This window comes from Haliotis asinina, chromosome 8 (genome assembly GCF_037392515.1).
Source record: "Haliotis asinina isolate JCU_RB_2024 chromosome 8, JCU_Hal_asi_v2, whole genome shotgun sequence".
Classification (NCBI taxonomy): domain Eukaryota; kingdom Metazoa; phylum Mollusca; class Gastropoda; order Lepetellida; family Haliotidae; genus Haliotis; species Haliotis asinina.
In genome coordinates this window covers 10,395,996-10,408,226 of record NC_090287.1, presented here as the reverse complement: position 1 = coordinate 10,408,226, position 12,231 = coordinate 10,395,996, and the positions used below count along the sequence as shown (strand labels likewise).

Here is a 12,231-nt window from a genome sequence, read left to right as displayed (position 1 = left end):
TCAGAAACTGTGTACTCAAGAACTGACTCATGCATATTTAATCATCAACACACAAATGTAGAAAATAATCAGAGCAAATCCTACAGAAGGCAGCAACAGTCCTGACAAAATGTCCCATGACAGAATTATGATAAACATGTATCATTAAGATACTGTGAAACAATGTGATACACTTTGCAATAAGGAATGATAACACAAACTGAAAGCATGACTAATGTTACCTTGAAGAGTTCGTTCACGTCATCTTGACATTTTATGTATGCTTCGTAGTCAGCCAACAGACGGAACCTGAAAACATATTTTATTTGAAAATCTATCTGGAAAATGGAATTAACTTATGAACATGTTAAAATGTAAAAATACAGTTACTGGCAATGAACTGAGCAATGTAAATACAAGCAACCTGCAGATTTCTGCCGACAGTCAAAGACAGACCCAACCGGCCCCGGTGTCTGACTAAAAATTTCACAATGACATTGTCTGAAGTTGTTATTTGTGGCATGTGACACTTGTGTGCTGTTATAAATCTTATGTTTGTTAATAATTTCAATGCCAATTATAAGAAATGCTAAAACTGAAATGAGTGTTTAATTTTTATTCTATGAGTCCTGTGAATTTTCAGTGGGTCAGACACGCAGCTGAAACTTTAAGGGCCCAATGTCCTGTTACTTTGAAACACCAGTTATGAACACTGTTAGTACAACATTCTAGTTATGGCTGCCTCTGAACTCATAATGGAAGAAGACCCTAAAGAGATGCATGCCACATACATTTACAACTTTGGCTAAACCAGAAAAAATTAATCAAGTGTTGACAGACTGAGAAATTTATAATTATATCACTGGCTGTCAGCATGTCCAAAGGAAACAACTCTGCGCAATTAATTGTCATACTTAACTGCTCCCATCCCTCCAAATACATGGAAAGACAAGCATCATGTTTATCATTCTGAGAAAACTACCTGTATTACATCATTCACATAAACCATGTGTTTGTGACTGCAGTCACACAAAAAACAAACTTAAGATTTTAAACAGAGGTCCTCTTCTATGTCAAGTACATTAGAATTAGTTGTACCAGCAATAGCACACTGTATGCTCATGGATGGACACTGTTGGTTTTGTAAAACGCTTGTACTCCCTGTTGACACCTTTTTCACTTGTATCCACAAAAACATATGTAAATATGGAAAAAAACAACTTAAAAGCTCTGACTTGTATCAGTGTACAGACACAAAGTATTCCAAAACAAAAAAAGGAATTTATCTATATATCATCAGATGAGAGGCCTTGATCATCAGCCTGCTTGTTGGGGTTGTAGACTGACCTATCATCGTTGATCAGATTGTTGAAGATGTCTTTAAAGAGATCTGGGTTTTCTGGGGAGAAGTATCCATTGTTGATCTGATCCAGAACCTGCCTCAGTTCAGCATTACCCTCGTAGTAGGACCTTGGGTTATACCTGCACACACCAATGTACAACATTAGTCAGAACACGTCTCTGCCTTATTCCACTCAGTCCACTCATTATAATGCAGGGCTCACAGTTTCGAATCTCTCACATAGTCAAAAGTGACATACATTAACATTAACTTACGACTATCATAATGCTAATAGAGCTTCGAAAATCTAGGTCCTGTTTCTTAAACTTAAAATGGTAGAAAACAATAGATTTACCACAGCAATGACACCATGGGAACAAAGTCATACATACTGAACAGCAAAAGAAATGCACGTTTCGAAAAAAGGAAATCTCATAAAAGAAAGTGTTCATGCTTATGTCTTCTATTTTAAAACTTGTTAAAAAGCCAGAGTTGCATTTCATTTGCTGTTCAGTACATTAAACATCCTGCAGTTGTCAGTTTAAGAATTGTTTAATGTTTCAGGGTATGCTATACAGCTCTTCCATCAGTCCCTGGTCATGATCAGCAATGGGATCACAGCACTATGGTGATTGAAACCCACATGTTAACAAAGATCCAAAGCATTTAATGAACAAAATTTAGATGCAAGTTATGAAGAGAGACTGACCCTCGCTTGTTGAGCTCCTCCACATCTTCCACTGTCATTCCAAAGATGAAGATGTTGTCAGGGCCCATTTCTTCCCTCATTTCAACATTAGCTCCATCCAGGGTGCCAATAGTCAGGGCACCATTCAGCTGCAACAGAGACATTATGTTACATTCAACTGAACTGTTTATGATATTAGTCATCACAATGGTCTCCTTGTCAGTAGAGTGAATACTGATGTGTCCGATCAGCTGAATATCAATGGTGTTTAATCCACCACATGTTCACTGTACCAGTATGAAAAAGTTGGTGAGTGAACACAGTGAACTTAAGCATGGTTCTCCTCATCAGACATTTTACACAGGGGTTCAAAAATCCCATTGCCCAATGTCCAGGGAAAGTCAGTTTTCAATTCGGGGAACCAAATAATGGTACCTTACTTGTCTGTGGGCTACTAGATAATTTCCAGCTATGGTTCCAAACTGCAAATAAACTTGGATTTCATTTCATATCTGCTCAAAATGTAGCCATTAAATTTCGCAAGGATAAAATAGTTATCCTTGTTTGCTATTAATCACTTATCAATAAATAGTCCAGTAAACATTAATATCAAATGCCATGTATATTTCTTTCCTTCATATTTACATCATCATGATTATGTTATAAAATCAGGGTTCATGGAAAATGAGTCAGGAAAAGTTACTTTCTTAATGTCACATGCACTGTGAACCCCTGATTTTACATATGTGAAATAATACTCCGTCTTTTGACAAGTATGAAAAATGAGGAAGAACTCAAAACTATATTGATAGGTAGGGAGGTAACATTCAACCTGACACACAAACATGGCCACAAAAGGCCAAACAGGATTTCTAAAAATTCTCACAATTTTAACTAAAATGACATTATGAAGACACATACTGTGAGGTATTTGCTGAACGTTAAGAAAACCCAAAACATATGAATATGTTAGATTACTAATGAGTATGAAGGTTTGACCTGTGGATTTCTACATCTTTATTGTTTCACTATAACTCTTTGGCAAGGCCTTTGTTTGCCTGTATGTAGTAGAGTCTCCCTTTAATGAAACTACATACTCCTAGGCCAACTGTAGAGATAGCATCAAAATCAGGTAATATGATACACCCAGCCTTATCACACCTACTGCATGTCTTGACCATGTTGGACACCATTTCCTGTTGCCATCCAATAGACACACGGTCAATACTCATGCAGTTGGTCTATGAACACGTGGACACTGTTTTAACATTGGTCTGAATCCAGTTTGTTTCTAGCAAACCAATACATGTTGTGGCTAGTTCCATATCAACAAGAATAATTGGACAGGGGAAGTGTCATATACTAATTACTGGGTAACATGTTTACAGCTGCTGAGAGATCCTAAAAGATAGGGACTTTTCTAGCATTTGGCCTAGGACTATACAGCTCCACAAATGTACACATGTAACTTGCAGATGTCATATTCAGAATGCTTAGTACGAGAACACAAGTTCCTCTGTATAAACATGCTGAACTTGTGAAATGATATTCCTGTATATATTCACAGATCAGAATCCACAGCTTGATGTAGACCACAGAGACAATAAAGATGTCGATGTAATATTGTCATTTCTTTAAGGACAGCTTCCTACCTGGAACTTCATGTTTCCAGTGCCTGATGCCTCAGTGCCTGCCAGGGAGATCTGCTCACTGAGGTCGGCCGCTGGGATGATCTTCTCAGCCAGGGACACACGGTAGTTCTCGAGATATACCACCTTGAGACGGTCGCCGACAATAGGGTCATTGTTGATGACTCTTCCGACATTGTTGATGAGCTTGATGATCAACTTTGCCATATGATATCCAGGTGCAGCCTAAATACAAGAAGAAGGCTGATTCTTTTGCAAACTTGACTTATGTTTAATGAGTATTTCATTCAGGAAGAATAGCTCAAGTTTTCTTTGCCCTGATACTCATCAAAATCTAATGCTAAATTTTCACTGTATACGTAACAGGAACGTTGCTGAGATAGCAAGTATACAGCTGCTTCATACACAATAAGAAGAATACTGAGGGAGAAAACTCAAAGGACATCTTACAAGATCATCAGAGTTTATTAAGTTTAAGCAACATTACAGCTATATGATGGCTGCCTATACCTACTCAAAAATATGACAAGTCACTGACTGATGTGAACAGCCTCAAAAGCGACATAGCAAATTAAATATACAACACAAAAAAAAAGCTCAGGACCACACCATTCTTTAACACTGCTGTTGTTAATCTATCATGTTATGCAAGGTTAACTACAGTAATATGACATGAATCATTATATATAGTAACATGAATGAATCTGTCTTGAACTTTCTACAGGTAGCGTACTATCAACCACATCACTGAGTGTGGCTGACCAATCCAGCAAGTTACATATTACAACCAGCGTTGGCTCCTAAGGACCTAAAACCCAGATTCTCCACAAAAGACCTAAAACCCAGATGGGAAACAAGCAGTGCTGGGAAGGTGGAAACTATAGCAAGAAAAAACAAAGAGATAAAAGAACAGTAAACAATCAGAAAATGTTTCTTTCCTAACCGTCCCTACCTTTCCTCCAATCATGACAGTCCTGGGCACAAAGTCCATACTAGGGTCCTTCTTGAGACGGTTGTAGATGGTGATGACGTGGAGACAGTTGAGCAGCTGACGTTTGTACTCATGGATTCTCTTCACTTGCATGTCAAATATTGAGGCAGGGTTCACCTCGATGTTGTACTCCTGCTTGATGTAGGCTGCCAGACGGATCTTGTTTTCCTAAACATACATTAAGAAAAGGTCTAACCCATTCTATGGGGTAGATGAATATGCTGAGTAACTTTTGTGATGCACTTTAGACTGTTCCAGTGTCTGTCATACAAATGGTGTAAGGCTAATTAACAGGATGAGAACCTTGCTGTTAACATAGCAAGCTATTTACTGCTCTGCTTTTATGACATCTAATGGTTGCTTTTACATGACTATGAATCCCTCCTTCAGAAATATCTGACATTGTCCTGCATTCATGCTGAAACCAGCCACAATGAACTCAGAGAACGGGTTATGCCCCTATGTTCCAAATCAATGCCTTAACTACATCAAATATTACAACAACAAAACATTGTATTTAAACAGAGGGAACACTCAACAATCAATAATAATTTTGTTTAAATACAATTGGGTTCATGGGAAAGAACACATATTCAAACAAAGCTATATTCACTTTGGCATGGTTGATCCAACTGTCAGTATTTTACAGGTTTTGTATGCAATACATTCTTCACCAGGAATAATTTCATACAAATAGCTGATTGGCAGAGTAAATGCTATTTCTGGTATATGATCAAGTGACATCCTTGTCAAGTTGGAAGGAAAGTGCTGAGCCAAATCACAAAACGGCAATATGTACCATAGCCATACTGTCCTCTGCTCTTCATACTGCACATGGTTCAGACTACTTCAGTCACAGTCAAATGTCACTACCACACACAAGACTGCAGCTGTGGAGGGATTGGGCATACACAAACTGATAAAGTACAGTTATGTTTGTGTTGTTGAGTTGCTCACCTGCTTCACCCTCATGATTCCTCTCAGGAAGCTTTCGTCATTCACCAGCGGCTCCAGCTGACGCAGTTCACTCAGGTTAGTTACCCAGCCCTCACCGATTTTCTGTCAGTAAGATAGGGAATATGGATCAGTCATACATAGAACATTAACTGGTATTAAATTGATCAACATGGAGAGTAGATGACAAACATAATTAATCAGCATCAATCAAGAACATAAGAACCAACAAGCACTTCACCTTTTTTACTTATAGTATCCTGATTTTGAAATATATATGCCCTTTGCACCTACTCAACTTTTACCTGATGATGGAGCAAGAAGTAGCTCTGAAAAATCTTGCCAAAGAATAAAAGAAGTTATCTAAAAGTGACCAATCCAACAGTCACTTATGTTTTGACCTGCCAGAAATAAGACACTAAAATTCAATATACCCTGTAGACAGTGGTCAAATGTAACATATCTTATATTTGGGATCACTCCAGTAATGTACAGATATAATACCAGACATTACTATCTCAATTGCTTATCTGTTTGATTGGCACTTTAGAAGATGATGGATAATAGAAAAGTATAAAACTTGCATTACTCGTGCAGGAAAAGGGTATAAGAAGCTATACTGAAATGTTGCATCATAGAAATAAAGAAGTTGTCGTCCATAAAGTATTATACCTTTATATCTCAAGCGTTGTCAGCAATACTTTAGCCTGATTTCCTACATAAGTGTCTCACTTTCTACAAGCAACAGCTGTCAAGGCTCCCCCCCTTCATGTTGTAGGAAATGGTACTCACATCAGCAATGGCATCAGATAGGCCCGGGTTACACAGCAGCAGCCAGCGCCTTGGGGTGATACCATTGGTCTTGTTCTGGAATCTCTCTGGGTACATCTCAAAGAAATCCTTGAAGCTGTCAGAGAAAACACCATTTCTTATTCAGAATATGAGTAAAGAGGTAGTTCAACACTGTTGTATACCTCAGCAGATTACTTTCGCCATGAGAAGACTGAGACCGGAAGGGTGTCTCTTAAAGGGAACAAATTTAGTTTATGATGTTCAGAGCTGTTCAATATAACCACCGTTCTCTTCCCACGGAGGTTTCTTCAATGAACCTCTGTTCTAATGCGACCATATTTCCCGGTGCTCATAAACTCCCCTAGAGGCCAAACATTGCAACACAAATTATCTCCCTTCTTTCTATCCAATCAGAACACGTGTTACATCGACTTAGATCCAACTTGACTAATACAAGCAGGTGTGGGGATACAAGTATCCCTCTTCTGCCAGGGACATGTGTTGATGTAATACACAAGACATTTAATGGCTAGCTTGTCTGTTTTCAACGAGGGCTATGGAGACACAGTTGATCTGGCCATAACATGACTGAGTTCTGTCTACATAAAACATTTGCATCGCAATATGGAAGATGTTTTAGTGTTCCCAAAGCATGCAGGAATTACCAAGGCCTCACAAACAATCACTTTTGAAACAACGTCGCTGATGCATTCCTAAATCTGAATGCAACCAATCACGAATCCTGAACACATGCACCATGAAATGGTCCTATTAGAACATAGGTTCGTAGAAAGATACAACAAGTAACCTCTGTGGGAAGAGAATGTACTACCACTTTCCTGAAACTTGTTATGCCTTTTTAACAGATATTGTGAACGCCAATGATACAGGGTGATACAGTCACATGAAAATGCCTGACAAAATAACTCATGCTCTTCCTAAGCCTCACGTTTCTCTCTTGATGATCTCTGAGTGGATAGCAGCCACTCCATTGACAGCGTGAGATCCAACAATTGCCAGATGAGCCATGTTTATCCTCTGTTCTCCATGCTCTTCCACCAGGGACATGCGACGAATACGATCTTCGTCACCAGGCCACTTCGCTCTTACATCCTGTGTGCAAAGAGATATGTTGGTGTCAAGTAACATATAAATTACAACTTATTTCAGCTAGGCCACAAAATATAAATACATTTTAAAAACAAATGACAGATATGTTTTCCTAAAATACACTGTTCCAGCTGTCTGTGCAGAGCAACTGTTTGGTAGGATAAGATATGGAGAGTATTTCAAAAAGTAAAGAAGAGGACCACACAAGGGAAGTGCCTCTGCCATATGAGTTGTGCTACACTGGAAAACTTGTCAAAAATAAAGATGACATTTGTTTGGAAGTTGCTTAATTAGCAGGAGAAAGTCTGTGCCAAGAAATGCATCAGAGTGACTGAAATTATTATGTCACTTCCAAACTAATGATTTTTTGGCAATTGGGTGGAGGGTAATCATTACTGGATCATGAAGTAAGCCGAAGGAAAGAACAATATTGAACCTACCTGCAAGAAGCGATGGTTGATCTCAAACATTATCTGCAGATGTCTGGGCAGGACATTATGGAGGAGAGATGTTGGCCAGCGTTCAAGGGCCTCAGGCAGCACCGTGTGGTTGGTGTAAGCACAGGACCTCACAGTGATATCCCATGCCTGCAGAAAGACACAAATGCTGGCGTAAACAGCCTGCAAGTTTCTTTTGTATCTGGTACCCGTTGCAAAGTGAAAACATCACAACAGTCATTACGTTCCAGAAATTATGTCTCTCACTCCACTACAATGATTGCCCAATCTAAGTGAATAATGGGACCTTGAACCAATCAGATGTCAGTTATGGAGACTGATTTTGGAATAATATCTTTACCATCTTGTACTGGAAATTCATTTCAACAAAAGAAACCCTGATACAGTGAGTGAGTTTAGTCGTACACAGCTTTTCAAAAAAAGCAATATTACAGCAATGTCATGGTGGAGGACACCAGAAATGGGCTTCATACATTGTACCCATTATAGGAATTGAATTCTGCCATTTGACTAATGACTTACTTAACCACTATGTTAACCCACTACCCAGACCCTGGTACTATACAAACGTTTCTTCAATGTTGCATATACTCCTTTGTAGATGTAGCTGCCATAGTTTAAACATGCCACACAACTAGCTGTAAATATTTCCATTTTCTAGAAATGAATGATACGGTATACAGTTATGAAAGTATCTTGAATTATTCAGACTTAATGCTGACATGTTCATAGACATCAATTAGATGAATAACTTTTTAATTTATTACTGCAGTGTGCTATAACAACACATGGCAATATGGTCTGAACAAAATATGGTAAAGTGACCTGAGTGAGTGAGTGAGTGAGTGAGTGAGTGAGTTTAGTTTTATGCAGCACTCAGCAATATTCCAGCTATATGGTAGTGGTCTGTAAATATTCTAGTCTGGACCAGCCAATCCAGTGATCAACAACATGAGCATCGACCTGCACAAGTGGGAACTGATGACATGTGTCAACCAAGTCTGCAAGCCAGACCACCTGATCCTGTTAGTCGCCTCTTACAACAAGAATAGTCGCCTTTTATTGCAAGCATGGGTTGCTGAAGGCCTATTCTACCCCAGGACCTTCACGGGCCTTAAGTGACCTGAACACAGAAACAGAAATTAAGCATCGAGTAGTAGTGTGTAAGGTGGGAATAACGTGAAGAAAAGAACACATTTTCCTTTGAACAATGAAATATAACACATCTATGTCTTTAAGTTGTGATTTACACGTCTTGAAGTTTTGAATCACTTACCCTCACAGAACAAACCATATCTGTTCATATATACATTCTTTATACTGTGACAACTGTTACTATTCTTTACCTGTAATTTAGTGTAAACATAGTTTCAAAGAAAGTCTCTCCTTGAAACATGCTTCACAAGTCAGCTGATGGTTTACCTTTTCCCAAGGAACTCTCTCAATGTCAATCAGTATTCGCATGAGTTCAGGAATTGCCAATGAGGGATGAGTGTCATTCAGTTGGATGGCCACCTAAGAAATAAGGTCAAACATAAAGTTTTGCAGATTTAAAAAGAACCACACCACAGACAAAGTCCTAGATTTGGCCACATGCAATATTTTCAAAATTGTGTGACTATAAGTAGTTTTATTTAGTAATATTTTAACTTCTTTAGCTCTACAGCTAAACAAACAAATCTCCATACAGTTAAAGGGCAACAAGAGTCAGTAAATAATGAAACTTGAGTGAGAGAGTTTAGTTTTATGCAGCACTCAGCAATATTCCAGCTATATGGCGACGATCTGGGAATAATCAAGTCTGGACCAGACAATCCAGTGATCAAAAGCAAGAGCACTGATCTGCACAAGTGGGAACCAATGACTTGTGTCAACCAAGTCAGCGAGCATGACCACCCAACCTGTTCGTCAACTCTTACAACAAGCAGAGTCGCCTTTCATGGCAAGGATTTGTTGCGAAGTCCTATTCTAACCATAAACCTTCATGGGACTCTTTTCTACAGGGGCAGGGTGATAAAAATGTTTAAAGGTAAAAATGAGATATGTATACTGATATATTCAGTACTTAATACATTCATAACTTTCTAAAAGTTTGAGTTCAAACAAGCTCAACATACTTTCATACTTTTTTTTCTAGGATTATACAAAGTTTCAGAACATTTTCAGTCCAAAGTTGTAGCTATAGTTTGAAAGGACACAAATACTCCACAAAAGGACAAAATGCTGATGTGAACAACAGATTCATTATCTTTATCACTACGCTTTAAAAAAGCATCAAAGTTTCCTGGGGAAGGATTTGAAGGGAGGTAAATCTACATTGATATTTAAAACATCATTTATTTGTTACATTTAAATGCAATACGAACAGCAGAGTAGCTGAAAGTTCTTTCAAAATACTATTTCTATTAAGTTCCAGGTATTTTCAAGACATGTATCCAGTGCCTTTAATTCTACAGTCTTTCACGGCATTAGGCATTTGGACACTTCGGGATTACTGACCTTATCTGGAAATGTGTCGAATGAAGTCCTGACCGGATCTCTACAACCAAACTTAGAAGATTTGAACCTGCGTACAATGTCCTGCAGAGTGGCAGCAACAAGGAAGTACTCCTGCTTGAGTCGTAACTCCTTGCCCTCGAACACCTTCAACATAAACATACTCCACATGAGCCAGAAATACATTCACAACATCAAATAGCCTTCATCCCAATATCAGATTCCCCATGAACAGTGACACTGATATGGGTCAGAGTGAGTGAGTGAGTTGAGTTTTACGCCGCACTCAGCAATATTCCAGCTATATGGAGGCGGTCTGTAAATAATCGAGTCTGGACCAGACAATCCAGTGATCAACAACATGAGCATTGATCTGCTTAATTGGGAACCGATGACATGTGTCAACCAAGTCAGTGAGCCTGACTACCCGATCCCGTTAGTCGCCTCTTACGACAAGCTGAGTCACCTTCTATGGCAAGCATGGGTTGCTGAAGGCCTATTCTACCCCGGGACTTTCACGGGTCGATATGGGTCAGAAGTTAATAAAAAAAGACTTGAAGGATTTCTGGATAAAATCATGCAGACTCCAGGTCATATTTTAATGGCCACCACTAAGGCATAAAACATCATATTATAGCAAACATATCATAATATACAGCCCTAAGACAATAAATGAGGTCACATGTATGAGAACAACCCCCCCAGTACAGGTTTACACTGACTTTAGCAATATTAAAACACTATCAAAATGGGGGACACCTGAAATGGGCTTCACACATTACACCATGTGAGGAAACAAACCCAAGTCTTCATTGATACAAGTGAGTACTCTGACCACTAAGCTACCCCACCATCCAGAGCTATTAACAGTTCCAACTACACAACTATACCATCCATTCATGTTTCAAGGTCGTTTGCTTTGTGAATGTGACTGACATCTCGAATAACATGATCTTGTTCTTAAAAAAGTGTTTAAGCCAGATAGATGCACAAGTGTACTATCCTCTGGGTTTGGAATGTCTGCAGTGAGGAGTGTAACAGTGAAGAAAGCATTCCTCTTGTATTGTGCCATGAGTGAATGACAGGACATTAACAGATGTACCTCTAACCTGGATAGCTGCCAACAATCTCCCTGACAATGTACTTGATAACCAACAGTTTACTGTATCAGTTACACCTGACTTTTAACAAACAAGAGTTAGTAAACTATGAATATTATAATTTGTTTAGCTCTATAGTTTAACAAACAAATCCTAATACCGTTAAGCGCAATACCCTGGTAAGGGTGAATAAGTTCACTGTTACCATGGTAGCAGTGTATATTCGGAGAAGGCTTTGTTCTCAAAGAGGCAATAAGTACTACATCTGATAGTTAAGGGTTATTCACTTAATTATATCAGTACAAGTCTTCAACAGCTTGCACATGATACTGCATAAAAACACCAGGAATATGCTTTATGGCAGCGGACTGTATCAAGTCTGGACGAGAAAATCTGATGATCAACAGCATGAACAAGATTCCATACAATTGGGATACAAAGTCAGCAAGTCTGACCACCCGATCCTGTTATTACCCTCTTACGACAAACATGGGTTGTTGAAGACCGATTCTAACCCTTATCTCCATGGGTTTTTTATTATTAACATTTCAGTGTAGATACTGACACTGCTATCAAACATCTGATGTACAACACTGCATATCTGCTTTTGATGAACATCAACTTCTAAATGCCACTAAAACAAGTAAAAGTAGCTGTGCTTCTGTCTTACCA

The 12,231-nt window shown here is 38.7% G+C and overlaps 1 protein-coding gene across 1 annotated transcript in view; it reads right to left on the bottom strand.

The window, feature by feature from the left end:
• LOC137294588 (glycogen phosphorylase, muscle form-like) overlaps positions 1 to 12,231 on the bottom strand; it is a 40,540-nt gene that overhangs the window by 1,895 nt on the left and 26,414 nt on the right. Inside the window, exons 7-17 of the mRNA XM_067825634.1 lie at positions 10,463 to 10,606; positions 9,386 to 9,478; positions 7,946 to 8,092; positions 7,345 to 7,508; positions 6,396 to 6,510; positions 5,607 to 5,708; positions 4,611 to 4,817; positions 3,662 to 3,883; positions 2,031 to 2,158; positions 1,327 to 1,461; positions 222 to 288 (exon numbers count right to left, since the gene is read on the bottom strand). Of these exons, the coding sequence (XP_067681735.1) occupies positions 222 to 288; positions 1,327 to 1,461; positions 2,031 to 2,158; positions 3,662 to 3,883; positions 4,611 to 4,817; positions 5,607 to 5,708; positions 6,396 to 6,510; positions 7,345 to 7,508; positions 7,946 to 8,092; positions 9,386 to 9,478; positions 10,463 to 10,606 (1,524 nt within the window). The remainder of the gene's footprint in view (positions 1 to 221; positions 289 to 1,326; positions 1,462 to 2,030; positions 2,159 to 3,661; positions 3,884 to 4,610; positions 4,818 to 5,606; positions 5,709 to 6,395; positions 6,511 to 7,344; positions 7,509 to 7,945; positions 8,093 to 9,385; positions 9,479 to 10,462; positions 10,607 to 12,231) is intronic.